This window comes from Melospiza melodia, chromosome 4 (genome assembly GCF_035770615.1).
Source record: "Melospiza melodia melodia isolate bMelMel2 chromosome 4, bMelMel2.pri, whole genome shotgun sequence".
In the NCBI taxonomy this organism is placed as follows: domain Eukaryota; kingdom Metazoa; phylum Chordata; class Aves; order Passeriformes; family Passerellidae; genus Melospiza; species Melospiza melodia.
This window is the reverse complement of record NC_086197.1, coordinates 82,768,133-82,789,309: the sequence shown is the minus strand read 5'-3', so window position 1 is coordinate 82,789,309 and position 21,177 is coordinate 82,768,133. Positions and strand designations below refer to the sequence as shown.

The 21,177-nt window shown below is 37.0% G+C and overlaps 1 protein-coding gene across 3 annotated transcripts in view; it reads left to right on the top strand.

Moving 5' to 3' along the window:
* POT1 (protection of telomeres 1) overlaps window positions 1–19,632 on the top strand; it is a 63,828-nt gene extending 44,196 nt beyond the window's left edge. For 2 of the 3 annotated variants that reach the window (XM_063155390.1, XM_063155392.1), the window contains 9 exons: window positions 2,010–2,095; window positions 3,239–3,283; window positions 3,724–3,880; window positions 4,907–5,112; window positions 6,364–6,499; window positions 9,430–9,524; window positions 10,985–11,076; window positions 13,206–13,311; window positions 14,307–16,164. In XM_063155390.1, the coding sequence (XP_063011460.1) occupies window positions 2,010–2,095; window positions 3,239–3,283; window positions 3,724–3,880; window positions 4,907–5,112; window positions 6,364–6,499; window positions 9,430–9,524; window positions 10,985–11,076; window positions 13,206–13,311; window positions 14,307–14,419 (1,036 nt within the window). In that variant the 3' untranslated portion in view covers window positions 14,420–16,164. Of the gene's footprint in view, window positions 1–2,009; window positions 2,096–3,238; window positions 3,284–3,723; window positions 3,881–4,906; window positions 5,113–6,363; window positions 6,500–9,429; window positions 9,525–10,984; window positions 11,077–13,205; window positions 13,312–14,306; window positions 16,165–18,705; window positions 18,778–19,402 lie in introns of those variants that run through there. The other variant, XM_063155391.1, reaches the window with a different exon arrangement.
* Window positions 19,633–21,177: the final 1,545 nt, after the last annotated feature.

Sequence of the window (21,177 nt, the reverse complement as noted above, 5' to 3'; positions counted from 1 at the left end):
ACAATGAAGCAGATAATTTACATTCTTTACTAAACTGTCTTATAAGGAATCATAATCATTTAGGCTGAAAAACATCTTTAAGATCATCAAGTCCAAATGTAAGCCTTGTCCAAGTGCCACACTTGTACATGTCTCTTAACCATGTCTCTTACGTGCCACATCTGCATGACTTTAAAACACCTTCAGGGGTGATGACTCTTGCCTGAGCTGCTTTTTCCAGTGCTTAACAGCACTTTCTGTGAAGAAATTTTTCTTGATATTTAATGTAAGCCTCCTCAGGCACAACTTGAAGCCATTTGCTCTCCTTCTGTCACCTGGGATAAGAGGCTGACCCTACCTCAACACAACTTCCTGTCCCCTTGTTGTAGAGATCAGTGTTAAGGTCCCCCCTGAGCTTCCTCTCCTCCAAGCTAAACCATCCCAGCTCCCTCAGCTGCTCCTCACAGGACTTGTACTCCAACCCCTTCACCAGGTCCTTTTTGGCTGAGCCTCTTTGCAGCCACTCTGTCCCAGCCTGTAGCTCTGCCTGGGGTTGTTGTGACCCCAGTGTATTTCACCTTGTTCAACCTCATACACTTGGCCTTGGCCGTCAGTCCAGCCTGTCCAGAGTGCTCTGCAGAGCTTACCCACAGTCCAACAGATCTACTTCTGCTCGACTTGGGGTCACCTGCAAACTCACTGATGGTGCTGTGCCCTCAGTCACCTTGTCCTCATCATTGCTGTAGATACTAAACAGAGCTGGCACTGGTACTGAGCCCTGGGGAACACCATTTGTGAGTTGCCACCAGCTGGAGGTAACTCCACCACTCTCTGGGCCTAGCCATCCAGCCAGTTTTGTACCCAGCAAATGTGCACCTGTCCCAGCCATGACAGCCAGTTTCTGCAGGAGAATACTGTGGGAAACAGTGTCAAAGGCTTTACTAAGGTCAGGTAAACTACATGCAGAGCTGTGTCCTCATCCACTAAGCAGGTCAGTTTGTCATAAAAGGAGATGAAATCGGTCAAGCAGGACGTGTCTCATAAACCCTTGCTGGCTGTGTCTGATCGCCTGGGTGTCCTTCATGTGCTGCATGATGGCACACAGGGTCATCTGCTCCATGACCTCCAGCACTGAGCTCAGGCTGACAGGCCTGTAGTTCCCTGGATAGCCCCTCTTACCCTTCTTGTAGATAACCATCTGCATTCTACTGGGACCTCCTCACTTACCCAGGAGTGCTGATAAATAATAGAAAGTGGCTTTTTGAGCACTTATGCCAGCTCCCTCAGTATCCATGGGTGGATCCCAGCCCTCTAAACCTGTGTAAGTGGTGTAGCAGATCAGTGACCATTTCCTCTTAGATTATGGAGACTTCATTCTGCTCCCCTTCTCTGTCTCCCAGCTCAGGAATCTGGATACTTAGAGAATAATTGGTCTTATTATTAAGATGAAGGTAAGGAAGGCATGAAGTACATTGGCCTTTTCCTTTGTCACTGTTTCCCCCCACATCCAATATAGGATGGAGATTCTCCTTAGCCCTTCTTTTGTTGATGATATATTTGGAGAAGCTATTTTTGTTGGCTCGAACAGCAGTAGCCATATTAAGTTCTAGTCAGATTTTGGCACTTCTAATTTTCTGCCTGCATAAAATCCTTGAGTCCTGCTGAGTGATCTGCCCCAGCTTCTAAACATTACAAACTTTTTTCTTCCTTAGGAAAGGCTAAGTAACCAAGTCCATATTCCATTATCAGGAATTCTGTTTCTAGTAGTACATATTTCTTTTGGCACTATTTTGTGTTTAGTGTTCCAGAAGTGATTTGGAAAGTGTCTTGTCTGCATCATTAATATCATCTTCTGAAAATTCTGGTTCAGTTGAGTTTTATGTCTCTGCTGGAACATTTATGTCTGAGCATTATACCTGTGTATATAAATAGGTTTCATGTAAGTGTCTATGTAATCCCATAAAAATATGTGTGCGATGATATATAAAAGATTCCTCTAGATTGTAAAATGTTTTGCCATTTATCGTTAGATTCCTAGAATCTGTTACTCTGACAGACAGTCAGAATATGGAAAGCTGTTCAATGGACATAGACAGCACTTTTGGCAATGTTACAGGTAAGAGCAACTGAAAGCTGATTTGCTCTTTCTTCTGATATATATCTGTGGTCAAGATAAGGTCACAGTTACTGCTTCTCTATGTGTGTAATGCTACTTTCACATTCAAAGCCCTAGAGAATTCCTTCCGTTTATTAGACTGGAAATTAACGTTACTCTTTCTTGTCTTCCAGCACAAGCATTTCATATTACATGGAAAGATACTTTTGTTGGAGTTAGTGAATAAATTTTTAAACACAGCGTTCTTAATCATACTATATTAGATCACAAAGTAGAGTTATGTAAGTGCTTCCCTCTAAAGGGAAATTCTGCAGAGACAGGCACTGAAAATGCTGCTAAAGAGCTGCCTGTTGAGGAGCCCTTCTTAAGCTGTTGGATGGAAAGTTGTGTCAGTGGCAGAAGTGTAAGGTGCACTTCCACGGAACAGTGATATCTTATAGACGGTTCTACAGACCCCATATTATTTTCTGAATGGTATTTTAGCCCAGGAAAAGAATAACTAAAAAGGAATTGAACTCTAAAGATGGTTTGACATAGTCTGTATCTTTGCTTCGAGCTTTTAAAAATCTGTGTTTCTCAGCTATTATTAACATAAAAACATAAGACATTTCTAAAAGGATACAGAAGTTAATAAATAAATGCCTCATGTCCAGTCCATAAATGAAAATTTAGAAAAAATTGTATGCCTTTTTACTGCACTCACTGTGTGTAATAGAGGTTGTTCAGAGGGGGGACCAGGCAGTCTGTAATGGTCTTAGAATAATGTATTTATGTTCTTGCCCAGAAGGATCACAGGGGATTAATACAATTTATGTCAGCAGATCATTCACAGTATACTTCTGAAAAGTGTTCACTTTGATAAGCATTGCTATTTAATGTATATGCTAACTTCCCCTCTAATACATTAACTCTTGATATGCAGTGTATGTGTCCTGCTTACTTTTGCTGCTTTTTTTTTGTTTGTTTGTGGTTGTATTGTTTTCATACATTATTGGGATTTTCATTTGTTCAGCTTTTGGTTTTGTGTGTATCTACCTGTCTATCTATGTACCTACCTGTTTGTATGTGTCCATATGTCCATTTTTGTATGACAAAAAAGAAAAGAAGGAAGGAAAATAATTAGGCAATTCTTCTTTATTTTAGATCTTGAATTGCACTTACAGAGATGTCAGCAGTTATCTGTTACAGGTAGGTAGCATTTTGAACATAAGGTGAATTTTAATTTTGCTGAAGAACAAAAGTAGTTTTGAAACATTATCTTAAAGGTTATAATAGGAAGGCTATTCTAAGAGTAAATATTCCAAGAGCATAAATACTTGTATGTTATACTGGGTTTATTTGTTTTAAAGGAATAGAGCATATTTGAATATTCTACTTAAATTTGGTTTTTGTACCTGTTGTGTTTCTGTACCCTGAAGTACACCATGCTCTCACAGCCTGATATGGTTTATTCTACTGACTGTAATAACAAGTTCTGTTGATAAAACTGAACCTGCAGCTGGGAAGGAAAGAAAAGTTGGAAATAAAGAGAAGTGCATATCTGCAATTGCCATTTCCAGTATTACAGATATTATGGTGATTAACACTATGTGTGGTGTTTTTTCATCTCTCTATGTATTGTTTTGCAGTATTAACAGATCATCAGGATTTGAGTAACACAGAACTGAAAACCATAACAAGCAGCACAGCTCCTCAGCAGTATCGCATTAGAGCAAAGCTGAGAACTTACAAACCCCAAAAGCTCCATCAGTCTGTTAAACTTCATTGTTCCAAATGCAACTCTTTGTAAGTGTTTTGTACAGTATTAGTAACTAGGAATTGCTCTGTGTATTTTGGGATGCCTAGATTTCCAATGTGTTTTCAACTTTTGTGTAAGATAAGCTGAATGTAAATTTATATCATTTTGTGCAAAGATTTGAAACTCACTGATAATAAGTAGGAAATTTTTAAATCATCAGATAAGTTCCATTTACAGAATCCTTTGAGTGCTTTCAAAACAACAATTTTTCTTTATTTGCAAATGCAGCAGTACAGTTTTTTCCATACCACAGTTGTATAGAAGTATCTTAAGTGTTTCATTATTACAGTTTTAAAATAGGATATGCAAAGAGGTAGAATAGTTTCCAAATGAATTAATGAAATACCATTGACTAAAGCATGTCTTCCAGACAAGGCATCTTTTCTGGATCCAAAAATATCAGGAAAATCACACAACTTGTGTAATTTGGATGGCTTGCATTATTGCTTCTCTGTGTATGACAGGTGGAAATGCACGAATGGTGCACTCCAGCAGGACAGGATAGAAACTGTGTGGTACAGAGCTGCAGATTTTCCCTTGATAGTACTTAGGTGAAGCTATCCTTGTCCTGTCCTGTTTATTTCTCCCTGAGTTTATGCAAAGTCGAACAGACTAAAACATAAAACTTGAAATTATATAAGTTTATATAGTCTTTACACTCTAATGGTGTGGTATGTTGTTTGTGGCCCTTTTAAGGCCCAGCTGAAATCACATAAAGCTGATAGATTTGGTTTTCCATGGATTTTCATTTGTGTGGGATGTAGCCACTAGGCTGCCTCTGCTCCTAGGTAAGTTAGCATATTACTTAGCATATTTATTAACATGGAAAGTCATAATATACTATACAGCTCTTAATGTTTAAACTGGTAAAACAATGAGGAAATTTTTCCTGTATGTCCTTTGACTCTCATGACTATATTTTAATATTTATTTGGAGTACTGTCATCCCTGTTAGTAGATTGGCTAAGGAGAAGCTGTTAGGACATACTTACTCAATTTGGAAATGGTTTTAGGCAAGAAGTTCCAGATAGAGATGACTTTGACTTCATTTTACACGACTCTGCTGGTACTGCCCCAAACCCAGAATTGCACAATACATCCTGGTATGAATCTGTAACCTGGACTACACAAGAGCAGAAACAGAGGGAAATAGCCATCCATTTCGTGAAGCATGATGAAATGCTTCAACATCCTGAAGACACCTTGATAATGGTAGAAGGTAAATTGCAAATACACCAATTCTTACAGTGCTGTGTCTACTTTGTGTACGTATAAAATAAAGATGTGTTGAAGTCGTATTCAGTGTAAGTAAAGACGATCATAAAGGTATCTCCAAAGAAAAGAAAAACTGAGCTGGAACTATAAGTTACTGTTGTGCAAGCAGGAGATTGCAGTTGGTAAAGGTCTTATAAGCTGCTTCTGTCTGTTTTAAAACTGTGCCAATACTGTTTATTGTTGATTATGCTAAAATTAACATCTGAATATGGGGTGGTTTTTTTTTTTTGCTATCTGTACTTGTTTTTCAGTTCTGATTTAAAAACTTGCCAAGTCTTCTAAACAAGCCTATTTTTAGTATTGATGTAGAAAGTTTTGAAAGGCTTCTGGTAATACAAGCCTCCAATTAAATTTGTCAGCCTCTGGATGTCAGTGTTGTTTCAGATTAATCGAGCTTCTCTGAGAGTATTTTTTTTTTGGTTTGGTGTGGTTTTTATCAGATTTCCTCAGGAAAGAGAAATAGCCACTGACTTTTAAACAAAGCAATTTAACAAGAATGCTATTGAGGAATTTTTATATAATAAAAATAATAAATTGCATATAGCACCATTCAGAGTTCAAAACAAAGTCTGCAATTGTGCTCAAGTAGTGATGTGAATAAGCAAATGTAAGTCAGGTCCTTTGTGTGAGGGTCAATGACAAAACCCCTTCTGTTTTCTGCTTTTTTCTTTAATAAATTAGTTCTGGTAGCTACTTTATTTCTGACATGTTCCCAACTAACTTCAGTATAACCTTTTCTTTCTGAAAAAAAAATCTATTTCTTCTCTATTTTCCTAGAACAGCTGAGCAATACAACTTCATAAATCTATTTTCAGATATTAAAGTGTCAGCAACTAAGTAGGTCTGTGTATGGATATGTGCATATAAAAGGTCAGTTTGGTTGCTTTGATTTTTTTCTGAGGAAATGGCTAGTGAAATCATAGGAGTAATTATATGAAAGTGATATTAACTAAGTACAACCTCTTGGTTATAGTGTTAGGTATGAGGAAGATATTAAGACATCTGCTTTGATAAATGTCTTTGTTTCTTAATTGAGTCTGCTGTTGAGTAAAAGTGAGAAGGTATTGGACTCTTTTTTTGAGTTTTTGGTAGTGGATATCAATTATTATTGAAGGCCCTGAAATCAGCTGAGTAAGTTGTTAAATTTATTTCTGACTACTGTTTAAGAAACCATGTTTTTTTTTGTTTTTAATAGGTGGAACACTAAAAGAAATCTGGAAGCTTACAAAAAGATTCAAATGCGTTATTCCTGTGAGATCCACAGAAGATGATCTTGAATTACTGGATCTTTCAGCTCCTTTTCTCCTAAAAGGGAATGTAAAATATTATGGGTAGGTTAAAAGTATTTGTTGATATTTCACTAGTTCAAGTAATAGATAGCATTTTATTCAGTAATTCAGACTGCAGTGCTTGAAGAGATAATTCACCCAAAGATTCTCTGTGAAATACATAGCATGATCCACAGTACTGACATCAGGGATGAAATGCCTTATCTGATACCTGATATCAAAGGACTGACAGCAGTTTGGCTCTTGATCTATAAATCCTGCACAGCACTCCAGTTTCAGTCTTGTCTGTGGTGCGTGGGCAGGGCAGTGTGCTGTAGAAATGGAAACACACATGGAGTGCAAAGTACCTAAATACCTTTCTAGTCCAGATCTTCTGTTTTCTGGTCTCACTTAGACTGAAGTCAAAACATATGTTGTTTTTAAAACTGAGGGGTTATGTATATGTGTATATATACATATAGATACATATCTATATGTATGCAATATAACAGATAATATTGAAATAGCCTGTCCGTCTACAACCCATTCTCTCTCTTAGTGTTGGGAAAGCTTGAGGTTTGGGAGCAATAAGGAATTTTGGACAGCATTTCCTTACCATTTGTAACTTACTGTGATCCACAGCACTGCAAAGTGCCTTACCTGTTGGTGGCTGTCATTTACTGTAGAGATGACTTGAACAGGTTTCTGAATTCCACAGTTCCAAAGCTGTGGAGTACAGTACCCACACCTGGGTCTGGTCTGTGTGATCTGCCATGCAATGCCATGTTCCTGCTCAGTGAGAGCTGTCAGCAGTGTGTTCCCCCAGTGCCCAGCAGCAGGCAGCTACTGAGCTCAGAAATACCAATCTCCTCTGTGTAAACTACAGAGTCTTCTCTCTCAGCAGCTCAGGCAGTGGGGCACTATGCTAGGTCTGCAGGCAGTAAAAACATTTCTGTGCAGAAATATTCCATGTTTCCTGTGAACCTTAAAGTTTTCCATAAGGGGCTATCCATAAAATAAATACAGATAATTGTTTCTCTCTGTCATATATAGTTTTGACCTTTACAGATATTGCTTTTTTTTTAAATAAAGGCAGTATATGGATACTCCTACTGGGATAAGATCCTCACTAATACAAAGTATTTCTGCTTTTACTTTCATAATTCACATTCATATAATTCCCCAGCTATACACAACTCACCTTCAGACCTTGTTCAGACCTTTGCAGATGGTTGGACTATAAAAGTAAATGGTTTATAAGATATTTAAGAAGGTACCTCACAAATATGCTGACATTTCAGAACTATGTTTCATGCATGTTTGTATCAGTGGCATATACTTAGCAAAGTCTAGAAAGGATTTTGTATGGTGGAATGAATTATATGTGTGTGCATTTGCATGTATATTCATTTATACATAAAAATAAACCCAGACACACTGAACATAAAAAGCAAAATTCACAGTTAAGTTAGTTTGTTGGAGTTTGAGTGGATTTTTTAAAGAAAAAAGTGACTTGACTTTATATCACTTAAGCAAAAGTAGTTTTATTGATTTTTATAACATGCTTTGCATATAATTCTAAAATATAATAAATGTATATTTCAAGCTCTAACTGTAATATATTAATACGGAAGCTTAATTTGGGACAAATAGTTTTGTTCTGTGATTTCATTCCTTGAGGTAAATGGGAGCACCTTTGAAAACAGTTCTTCAATATTTCCACCCACTTGGAGCATTAGCTTTCTGTGTCACATGTAATTTTATAATAATTGATGTAAATACACCAGGAATAAAATAGATTGTTTTAGCAACTCTTAGTTAATATTCTCAGCATAGGCAAAGCCAAATTTTTCCTGTAACTCTGTAATGTGTGCTAAAGTTCAGATTCATTACTATTTTTACAAAGTGAGAAGTAGTGGCACATGAGCATATGTTTAGCAGTGTTGTGATCTTAGAATCATAGAATGGTTTGGGTTGAAAGGAACCTCTCATCAATCCAACCCCCTGCCTTGGGCACGGACACCTTGCACTACGCCAGGTTGCTCAGCTCCATCCAGTCTCATCTTGGACATTTCCAGATATAGGGAATCCACAGATTTTCTGGACTGTCGCAGACATTTTTTATAAAAAATCCTTTCCTTAGGATTTTTCCTCCTGAGAAGCTGAGAGACCTCAGGAACAACACGTAAGCATTGATTATCTGCTGCTGTGGAATGCAGCAGGTGGATCTGTGATTGGCCCATGTTGTTGTTTTTGATTAATGGCCAGTCACAGTCAGCTGGCTCAGACTCTCTGTCTGAGACAGAAGCTTTTGTTATCATTCTTTCCTATTCTATTCTTAGCTAGCCTTCTGATTAAATCCTTTCTTCTATTCTTTTAGTATAGTTTTAATGTAATATATATCATAAAATAATAAATCAACCCTTCTGAAACATGGGAGTCAGATCCTCGTCTCTTCCCTCATCCTCAGACCCCTGTGAACACCGTCACACTGGACAGCCTGGTCCAGTGCCTCAGCTCCTTCTTTGTGAAGTGGTTCTTCTTTCTGCACAATCTACATCTGCCCTCTTTCAGTTTAAAAATGTTGCTCCTTGTTCTTCACTACAGCCCAGGTTAAAAGTCTCTGTCTTTCTCATAAACTCCTTTTATATATGGAGAGGCTGCAGTAGGGTCTGCCCAGAGCCCTCTGTTTTCCAGGCTGAACAACTCTCTCAGCCTTGATGTACAGTTCAATTCCTGTCTAATCACTGAAGTAGTCTTCCAGATCTATTTCTCCTCATGAATAGTTCAAAAACAGCATTGAGAGTTTTGTTGTGCTCTAAAGCTGAGGTGTCTGGTAAAATAGTTACTTCAAGCAGCAATAGAAATACTTCTGTACTTCCACAGTGTAAGAAAATCAGTGTTTTAGTTTTTTTCTGTGCAGAGTTTTGGGTGTTTTCTATTACAAATACATCAGTGTTTGGTTAGTCTCAATATCTTGTTTTAAATGCTAGGTGCAAGCAGTGTTCAACTCCAAAGCCTATGAAGAATCTAAGTTCCATTTCAGCAGAACAGCAGCCATCATGGGAGCCAACTGAAATAGCACAAGGTTAGCTGATATGATACTGCCCTGAAATACTTTTGTGCCTTGATTCTGAAGTGTTGATGTCAAATGGTTTGATTTGCAGTTCTGGGTTGCAGTTTTGTACAGAAAGTATGCAATTATGGTCATGTTGAATATTGAGCTGTAAAATTCATTCCCCTTATACCAGTTGAAATAACATTGTTACTTTTGGAACTATTGCAGTATGAATTAAAAGATTTTAATGTTGACTAGTTTCTTCTGCCATTGGTATCAGTAGTAACACTTATGTTAGTGCATAAGTCAGGAATTTTTGATTGTAGATGTTACCTTTAAACTCTACCTTCTTGTAGTCCTTGAAGTTAATCTTGCTTTTCCTTTTGTAGATACTGTTTTTCTGACCTGAACAAAAGACAGTCTTATTTAATGACTCATGCAAGTTAGACTTATCTTCTGTAAACGTCATGTTCCAAAGAGTCTGCAAGAAATAATACTCAAATGAAAGGAATTATTCCACAACAGTTATGTGTATTCTGTGCTTCATGTGTTCCTTGTGTTGCTATATGCAGTCAGCGTGTTAAAATGATGGGAATGGAGTTTAGAACTTCACAACGCATTAAGAAAAAGAAATATTTGCATATTTATAAATTCATGTTCTAACATATTAAGTTGGAATATCTAGCAGTATATAAGTTGGTAAACACTTTCTAAAAGAATAAAACTATTTGAGCAATACAGTGATTTTCTTAAATAGACTTTCATAATTGTATCCTGTTAAATAATTGTGAAGTAATATTTAAGTAATATCTCTGAGACAGAGCTTGAGATTTAATTCTCAAAATGAAAACGATATTTATTAATGCTTCCTGACAGTTACACTGTTTTATGTACGTTTTTCTTCTATCAGCTGTGTTTTGAGGCTAAATTATAAACCTGCAAGTCAGTCAGATCAGTTCAAGTAGGTGTAGCCAGAAAAAACTGATGCAGAGCAAGAATACTTTCAGACCTGCCAGCAAAGTTTTTTCCTGGTAGCTTTTTTTTTTTTTTTACATCATATCAAATAAACTGGTTTCCTCAGAAGATCATTTTCAGGTGAAATTCTTATTACCACCGAATTAGGAACACCTCTCCTTTAATCTTCCTTGGATAAAAGAACACAGGAAAGGAGGATCCTACTAAGGTTGGATCTAAGATCTAAGCAAATATTAGCTTTTTTATTCACTAGCATGGTGAATAGTACTTAAAAATCTTTGTGTTTTTATAGGCTCATCTATTAAAGTGTTTCTAGGAAAATTACAGTGTGACCCCAAGAGACAAATGACATTTTACTGTCAGACAGCAGAGCCTCTATGTTTTGGTCTGTTAATTTATACTTCTAATGACAGTATTTAAAGTCAGGTACTATTAAAAAAGGGATATTATCAGCCTGAGCTGTTACAGTTTGCCTTGCATATCCTCTAAGAGAAATAACAATTTATTTTCTTCAGTTTTAGGTATTGAACTGCTCCAGTATGTTTTTATTATGAAGTTTACACTGGTTGATGAAACAGGATCACTAAATGCATACCTTTTTGATGATGTAAGTAAATCTAGGTAAAGGTAGACTCTACAGATGATGAGAGTTTGGATTTTATTTGTTTTTAAAATGGCAAATGTATATGCACAAATACTCATTCTATGTTACCTGCAGTGTTTTTTGGGAATAATTACAATATTATAAGCTAATACTGTACAGAGTATAGAATGTTAAAGCATAAAGACAAAACTGAAGCTTGAAGATAGATTATTTTGTATTTCCATAAACTTTTGTATATTCCTGTGGCTGGATTCCTCTTTTACTGGCAATGTTAACTTATGCAGCCTGAATGCTGTGTGAATGGTAGGAATGTTTCAGGATTTATGTAGCTAACTTCTGTGTCAGTTTAAAATCTCATTGCCTCTTTTTTAACTCTCAATAGAATCTCTCCATTAAGTAATCCTTGATTTTTTTGTTTCACATGATCATGAGGTAAGGATGCTCTCTTTCCCTAGGCAGCTATATCTGTACAGATATTTATCTTGGATTTCAGAAGTAGTTTATTCAATTATTTTACTAATCTTAGAATTAACCTATCTTCAGTTTTCTCTGAAGCAACTTACGCCCGTTCCTGCTACCTGAGACGCTGAAGACTGGATGGTTTTCCTGTTATGGCAATGTGGGGGTGACGAAATGGGACAGAAAAAGAATTTAGTGGGACTTTTTTCTGCACAGTGCTGTTGTTTAATGTGTATATATCTGCACATGTTCCACCATTATATTAAATTACTTTGACTGGAACTTTAAAGAGCATGCTCCTCCTTGTTTAATTTTAATACTGTAAGTAAAAATAATATCAGGAAAAAATGTGTTCTTTTTTAAAATGCATGGTGTTTTAAGAGATCAAAGACTACAATCCCCATTTCAGCCAGTCATCTTTTCCTTCTACTGTCCTTTTTCCTTTTTATTTCCTTCAATTCTTGCAAATTGAAGTTGGGGGAAAAGATTTAAACCATCTCTTGATGCAGAATTCCAAAATTTTTTATTTCAGGGTGGCTCACTTTCTTAGCAGATACTGCTCAGTACTACAGTTTAGCTGCAGGAAAATACCTACAGTTTCTGAAGTGCCAGCTGCTCGCATTCCTGCTGGTGGTACTTCAAAGACAAGGCAAGAGTTTCCAAGCCTAAACTCCAGTGCTTCAGCACCACTTGAGAAGGGGCTGGGCTGCTTTGAAGTGCAGCTTTACATTAGCTTCCAGTTGTGCTTCCATAGGAACACAGTGCTTTTCTTTCCTCCCCTCCTTACAGGAAAAGTCAGTGAAAGAAGAAAATGAAAAAGTTCTATAGTCAGAAGAAGACTGAAGAGAGAGAAGAGAAGATAAAGTTATCTGTGTCATTTTTGCTGCTAGATTATCCACTAGCTTCTGATCATTGCCATTAAACATGTCACACAAAAATTATACAGAGGCAGATTATTCTGTATTTGTATCTTTTAACAATAATGAGAAATTACTGCTAAAAACCTTAGCTCACTATGAGAAGTTATGAGAGTATGAACCTTTAGAGATCCCAAATCAGGTAACAAACTTGAAAAGAATAAACTTAGAGTTTTTTCAGTCATGCTTAATGTATGTAGTTTAAACATACACAGAAAATGTTTATTTAACATTTTTAAGTTCTATTTATTATTTTCTGTCTCCATTTAGAAGTTTACCCCACAGTATAAGCCTTTTTTCCATAGTTTCTAAAACTGCCAGCAAATGAAACTCACACTAAGAGAATTCCACAAATATAAAGCCAGGTTGCCGTGCCCCTTGTTTTCAAGTGATTTTGTTCCTCTCAGGATATGAGGGACTGTTGAGGGGAACTGGCCATCCTCTCTGGCCCTAACATTGTCTGATACTGCCTGGTTGTGGAGGATCATGAGGAATATCTGCCAGTTATGTATAGAGACTGACATATGTGCTTTCCGGGTGGCTGTAGTCCCTAAATACTCAGGGGTACTGAAAAAAAGAACATTAATTTTTTTCAGATAGCTTGGGTTTTTTCTGATCTAAACAGATTTTTGAAATAATACTATTCTTCTATTGTGTTACCTGATTTTAAATTCCTTAAAGAACATGCAATCAAGGTTCTAACTAATGATTTTTTACAGGTCTTTCAATACCTCATATTCTTCTGTTCTCTTTCAGGAGAAGTTTTTCCAAATTCCTGCCTCTGAAATCTTAACTAGTAATTTTCTTCAGCAAAAGATGCAGATGACCATGAATGCACTCTGTCCTCCAGGAAGAAAATTAGGTCAGTTTGCTGTTATTTTAAAGGGGGGTGGGAAGGAAAGCAGTCTTTCAATCTGCTACTGCATATGAAAATTCACAGAATTCAGTTTAGGCACAGACAAAACTCAATACAGGAAAATGCTGGAGCCTGAAAGCAGGGTTCATGTTAATTTGTTCTGAAGCACGTCTTTCATATTAACTCTACCTTTGAGAAAGAAAATAAATGGGTCATTAAATTCACATGTAGCATGCAGTGGTGTATGAGTACAGCCATGCCTGTTCAGCCACTAACATGCCATCTGTATTCATATGGAAGTTAACCAGAACACCCTCGTACTGAATGTCACAGCATGTTAGGGAAAATGGAAATTCCATTTTCCCAAAGCACATTCTTTGGGTGATATCCTGCTTTTGATGCTGACTTAAAGCATCCCTTGCAATGGGAAATATCCATGGAAATTGAGCAATGCTTATTCCAAATCCATTTACAGAGATTTTTGTGCAGTGCATGTGTTGTGGCAGAAAGTAGGTCTGCCTAAATTACACATGTCCAAGGTAGATGGGTGTGTGATGCAGCTCCATCCTTCAGAGCATGCTCCAAGTACATGGCTGTCAGTGACCACTACAATCACCCTGGAGTCTTTGCTGTACTTAAAATAGTTGTTCTGTAATAAAGATTGTGAAGGATTTTCTCATTGAGACACATGGAGGTGAAATTTAATTGTTGGAAAGTCTTTACATATATGTATTCTATACTGTGGCATGACTACTGGGTCCAAGTGTTTTGTGGAGTGCTGGTGCAGGGAGGACAAGTCTTGGAAGACTGTCACTGAACACCATTTCAGGTCTTTTGGGAAACTTAAAATATACCAATTGGAATTTCCAAGTTAACAATTTTTCTTTATATTAACTATTGTATACATTTGGATATCTTAGTTAGTATCTCGCTCAAGTTATACTTGCCTTCTATAAAAATAAGAAATGAATATTGAACAGTAATTTGGATTTTGTTGGTAGGTGACTTGCCATGGCTGGAATGCTTCATCAAATCCTATAATGTCAGAGACGCAATGAAAAATCAAGTTTGTTACCAAATTTTTGACACCACAGTTGCTGAAGATGTTGTATAGTCATGTGTTGCTGATTGGAAAAAATCCACTAAGACTTAGTTTCTGTGGGGGGCTGGGATCAGAGACTGTATTTAAAAAAATTATCTTTGTTCTGTTCTTAGGAATTCAACTTGTTTTTGTGAATTTTTTGTTTATGTATGAATGGGAATGGGAATTATACTTTGATATGTTTGCCATTTTCCTGGCACACGACTTTGTGATCTAAGGGCAAGTGGAGGTGTTAAGCTTTTCACTGGACGCTGCTTGGCTGAGGTTGATGGAAGCAATCTACTTTCCATCTATCCTTCAAAAAGGCAATGATGAGATTACTCTAAATTTGTGAGTTTTACTCCAAAAAATGTAGTCAGGATGATGCTGTGTGTTCATTTTTGTATTAAATTGCATCACCAGAGGCAGAGATACAGAGCTCTTCAGTAAACTCAGGACTACTTTGTGCAAGCCAGTATTACTGTTCTCAGTTTGACAGGGAGATTGGTTTTTAGAGAATCCTTTGATTTTGTACTGATGTGTACATTTGGACAAACTCCTCCTGTTAGTAACACTCAGGTAACTGCTGCATGTACCAGTTACTGTAGATTCTGATGGGGTTGTGAACATGGCCATGGAGTGATTATCACTAAAATTAAAGTCAATCATGAAGGTAAGGTAGTGTAAAATTGCAAAATGAGTATTGATATTTGGTAGATGGTAATGATTCTGGGGTGGCCTTGTTGGGTATCAAAGTTGTCAGCATGTTTGTTAGCTGGATCTGTGTTTTCAAAGGCTTGATCTGCCTTTCCATCTTACATAGTCAGATTGTGTGCCTAAATTTGGAGATACAGAACTGATCTGGTGCTATCATGGATTGAAAATTCTGCTGGAATAGAAAACTATGTGGTGGTTTTACTTTGCATTCAGAAGTCTCTAGGACAAGTTCAGGACATGATTCTCTAAGGATAATTAATGTAGAAATCCCTGTCAAATCAAATGCTTTCCATAAGAGCAAAATTACTTAGTATTTACAGCAGCTGTTTTTAAAGAATTTCAGAAGCAAGATGCAACATTTGTAAGTAGATCATTATTTTGATAGTAGATGACATTTTATTTTTTTCATTTTTGAGGGCTGTTTAATAGATTATGCAATTTGTCTTAAAATTCCATCATATATCCTCTGGTAATTTTCTTGTTCTGTAAAAATTACACTGGGTTTATATGTCATAAGCCAGTATATTGGTCTTTATTGATCTGTATATAGGGAAAACCAATACTAAAAGTGGTGAGTGCATATTTCCTTTAAAAATTTCTAAAAAATAAATATATTTTGGAATTGATCCGGCAGTTTATCAGTCTGCTGACTTAGGAATGTTTTCTTGAATTTTTGTATAATTGCATAAACAGAAAGTAATTAAAACAAATGAATAGTATAAAACTTTGGACACTGGCCATACCCAAATGTTTTCACAAGTTAGGAGGTAAATTGAAGGGAATCTTCTTTGCCTTTATTTATATAGGGTGTGAAAACATTAATTTCTGTTTTTAGATTTTTGTTAACAATTGTGAAAGATATTGATATTGTACATTTTTTCTAAACATGTCTTCATAAAGGAATAAATAAAAAGATGTTTTGAACTTTAGTGTAAAATAAATCAATTTCACCACATGCCTTATCTGAGATCCCTGCCTAAAACTCTACAAATGCATGACATTATTTTTTTACTATTGAATATTGTATTAAAATGTTTAATAAAGATTTTTCCAAATAATGACGTTTTTCTTGTATTTGACTTTTATTTCAATTTCATAACTATGAAAACTTTGTCATCAGTAGCCTTCATCCAACATGAATGGTTTGTTGGATTAAAATGTACATATTTCTGTTTCTAAATATAATGTGTAGAAATAAAGTAATAACTACATTTGTTCACATTAAGGATCACTGTATAGAAAGGAATTACTGGACAGACATTTAAAAATGGCTCTCATTGGTGGCCTTTGTATGGAGCAGTGGAAGTCACTGAAAGATTTGGAGATTTGGACCTTAGTTACCTGTGCTGGTCAGTGCTGAGAGCTGTGAGTGTGTGACTGGTGGGTGAAATCCTGAGATTGTTGTGTCCTGGACGTGCAGCACCTGCAGGCTCTGGTTTCTGGAAGGTGAGCATCTCAAGCAGCAGTGAGTTTTAGCCATTGTTTACTAGTAAAAGTCTTATTTCCTTCGGCGAGTTTCTTGACCAGGTGTGTGATTTCAGTTTTTAAAATATTAATAAAATTTCAAATGTCTACTCTAATAGTTTTTATATTACTGAAATATATATTTTAATACACTCAAAATCTGAACCAACAGTAGATTAAGTTAATACTGGTATACTGAGAACCAGTGAAAACTCCAGGCATGTCTTGCTGGTTTCACATCTTTCTTCCTCCACATACATTCCAGCATATAGGAAAACTGAATCAAAATATCTCCTTCCTACTAGAAAGGGAAAATAGGCATGGAATGTGAAGTACATCACACACAGCCAACATCATCAAGGGGGAAGAATATCTGAATATAAAAGGAGGAACTGTGAGGGAAAATAGAACTAGACCAATAAAGGAACATGAACCTATTAATTGTTCCAATTATGGACGAGTGCAAAAAAAGTGATAAAATTGTAATTAAAAAGAAAAAATGTCAGGGAAAAAAAGAAAATAGACTTGTAATAGTGTTTTTAGGGTGCCTGTGTAGTTGGGCTCCTTGAATTCTGTGTTTTAAGGGAATTTAAAACTTACGGACTTTGGAAGTCTTTCCAAATTGAGTTAAGCTCTTGGACATGTCATACTCTGGAAACTCCAGCTGAAAAGACAGAATGTAAATAAGTAACATATTGCAGAAGCAAGGAGGCATTTCTGGTAGGTGACCTGCTGTTCAGCAGTGATTGAACTTTCTCATCAGCTTTTGCAGTTACCCAGAGATTTACAGACCAGGCTTTGAAATGCTTAGCTTGATGCTAATCCTTCCCCTACTGAGCTGCAGGAAGTGGGACTGTAAGAAGGGCAGTGGAGCCCAGAGGATACAAGCTGAGGTTTGCAACAGAAGGAAGAGAGTTTATTGTCTTAACAGGGATGAGTGCTTAGCTTTTCAATACCAGTATTTTAGATCACAAGAATTTATACAGATTAGGTCACTTTTTGGCCAAGCCATTGCATTAAGATGTAAAACTGGCAGGAACTGGGGTACTACCATATAGGGCAATGCCAAATATTTAAATGGCGTTGTGAAAAAAATTAAGTAAATTTATGTTCAAGTTCTTCAGGTGAAATGGGACCACTGCAAAAATGTTACTCAGTGGAGGAGAGAAAAAAAATCCAAATAAGAATTTGCTTCAAACATTATTTCAAGTATGCAGTGAATGTTAGGAATTAGAAACAAAAAGAGGATTCTGATTTTTTTTGGAGGAAACAGACAAATTTCCAGAGGATAGTAGTAAAACCAAGAAGTGATAGAGAATCTTGATGAGACAGTTTGCTGCAGCTCCTGTTCACAGCATTTCCTATACATGAAATCCCCAGTTAAGAACTATGGTTTGGGAAAACATGCATGTGATGATGGAATACCAGCTCCAAAGTGCTTAAAAATGTAGAGCAGCATTGTACTACAATTAATGAATTCATATTTGTGGTAAAGCTATGGGTGGACTTCACCCCAGAACAATGTGCTGCAATGTGTTTTTCCTTGTTCTCTGCTGCAACTCTGATACATGCCTGCAGAGGTATCTCCATGAAACTGTTGTTTGGGACTGTTTGTCCCCAAAGCAGAGCAGAGTGAAGGTCTGGGAATCAATTAGTGAAGGTCTGGGAATCAATTTACATTTTGTAGATACTTGTTTTAATTTGAATTTTTTACAAGGATATATGCTGAATGGGGAAAGACCTGCCAGCAAAGAAAAAGGTTTTGGGTTTTGGTTTTGGGTTTTTATATCAACTGTTCTGTTGCACAAAGCTTTAAGCATAACTTTGTTCTGTACATTCTACTCTGTGTGTGTGCACAGCCTGTGGACTGACACTGCTAAACTGACACAAAAAAATACAGTTTTGTACAAGCTACACCATTAGAATTGAGTCTGCATTCAGCTGTAATCTCAAAGGCCAGCTATCAGATAGTTTTCAATTATGGAGGTGTTACTTCACTGAAAGGATTCTCTGGGTAATGGCAGTTTATAAATGCTGCCTGAATGTTTTGGTTAAAAGAGCAGCAAAACTGAAACTGAAATCTGCTGCTGGAACAGATTTAATTACAGATTTTATTTCTTTTCTTCTTCTGTCTACAGATGATGCCTTAAGCAACTCCAAGCCCCTCTGAGCAGTGTTTGAAGTGACAAATATGATCAATCACTGACAGGGTGTGTATTAACCAAAGGGGCTCTTTATTTTTAACAGGGGATGGGTAGGGGGCTTTCACCACCCAGCTGTCTTAAATGCTGTCACTGACATACATTCATTTGCTACTCCATCCTGGAGGATGCGCTTTTCCTGACATACTTGCTATGCTAAAGGAGCAAAATCCCATTAGTAAGAATGGAAACATGGGAGTGATTGTGTTTGACATAAGCCAGGGATGCAGAGCTGTCACAGGCCACCTAGGCATGCTGCCCTGTCACACAGAGGTGCCCTGGTACCTGCAGTGTCATGGTGCCTTGGCTCTGGTCAGACAGGGGTAATTTTTTGCTATAGCCTGGAGTGGGTGTGGCTGGGATGCAGAGTTTATTCTGTACCACTTCACATCACTGCCAGGGGTGGGGGAAAGGGACTCTCTTCTGAGGAGAAGAGATTCCTTGCAGTGGAGTAAGCATGGCAGAGCAGGCCCTCTGGTCTACTATCAGAGATTTCTTTCCATGTGCATAATTTGTTTTCTTGTACCCTCTGTCATTAGTATTGTTGCTGTTACTGTTCATTTTCTTGTTCAATTGCTGTTTCCAGTGAATTGTTCTTCTCTCAAGTTGTGACCTTTGCCTTTTGTGTCTCCAGTTCTCTTCCCCATTCTGCTACAGGGGACGGAGAGGAGAAAATGGGGGAGTGAGAGAGAGCAGGACATGGTTTGGAGAGTCTTGGAGGAGGCACTGAACTGGGAACTGCCATTCCTAAACTGTGACAAATGTGTAAGGTCTCACTGCCCAGAAAACTGCATTTGACTTAAAGGAAAACAGCTGCTTCCATTACTTGCTGTTTTGTTGAGAATAAACCAAAGTGGTTTACTTTAAAAGTAAGGAGAAGGGTGAAGAATTGCTTTTTCCCTACAGGTCAGTCAATGCATTTGTTTAGCAACATGCTGTGGCTTGGGTCCTTCTTGCAGGATATAGAAGCAGAAAAGAAAACTTTAAAAGCTTTGTTTGAAAGGTTAGGAAAGGTCAGAAGTTACACATGAAGAAACAATGAGGAATGAGGAGTGAACCTTAAATATCTAAAGTGGCAGTTCTATAGATCAGATATTGTACCTTGCAAATCCTAATCTGTTGACTGCTCTGCTCTATATGATTTGAAAATAAATATCATTTTGAATATTATTCCAGTCTGTTGGAAGTGATTAACTAAACTAATTCACAATTATATTTCTAAATGAGTTTTATTCCTCTGGGTCCAGTTTCTGGAAATTGGTTCTATCCTTTAAAAACTGTATGGAAAAAGAATTGGCAAAATTACAGTATTTGTCATTCACCAAGTGCCAGACCTACTCAGATCATGCTTTCTGGCAAAGATGGTATTCCACAATGATACCTTCTAAGTGTACCTTTTCACAGCAAGCTTTTCAAGGCAGTTTAAAAATAGCAATAATTTTCAAAGCTCGTTTAGCTCTGCTGTAAGGTCTAGAAAGATGTGAATGTCTGGCCTACTTTTCAGTCTGGGTGAAGAGGTAGCTGATGTGATGTGATGGGGCAGGGAATCCTGAACTCTTTTCTTAGAGGCTATGGCAAAGGTACTCAAGCCTCATCTCAAATATCGAGGTCATTGGCTAATATGTGTCAGGAAAGCACAGAGCTGTACCAAATTCTCCTGTCAAGAGCACGTGCAACAAAGCAAATCAGAATTGGAAATCAATTATAATTGAACTGACACATGGAAAAATGGGACAGTGATATATTCTGCTTTTGGTAATTCAGCTTTGGTAAAGAATTTTCATCTGAAACTTAAACCAAATACCAAATAAAAACTTAAGCTCATGAAAAGCATAACAAATTGCTTAAATAGACAAGAGGCCCCAGAGGAGGCACTGTATTGAAAAGAGATTTTTTTTTAATAGATACCATACAGCTACTTTATACTGTAGCATAACTGATTAAGGTATACATAAAAAATTCACAGGTAACCAATTTTCATGTATTCAATATGTATTCAACCATAGTTATTTGTATGCACCTCTTTGGGAACTATACCTTTATTGAGCTAGGAGTATTGGAGTGTGTGGGAAATGCAGGCACAGAGAGCTCCCAAGGCCTTGAATGTACAAGGTCAGAGATAGAGGTGGATACAGTGTTTGACCTAAGGCCTTGGAGGAGGCTTGATGCTTTAGAACAGAAAAGTGAAACAGGGACAAAGAATAAAGATTTGTAGTTTAAGCAGAAATAAGTTCCAAGCAAGTAGAAACATGCCTCACATAAGTGAACAAATATGTTAAGCAAGATAGTAGAAAACAAAGTGTAACAATAGAACTTGTTATAGAATTGGTAAAAAGTAGAAGATAGAGCAATAAGTTTCTGTAGAGTTACATGATTGCATAAAAAGAGACACATTGCAGCAGAATCGTG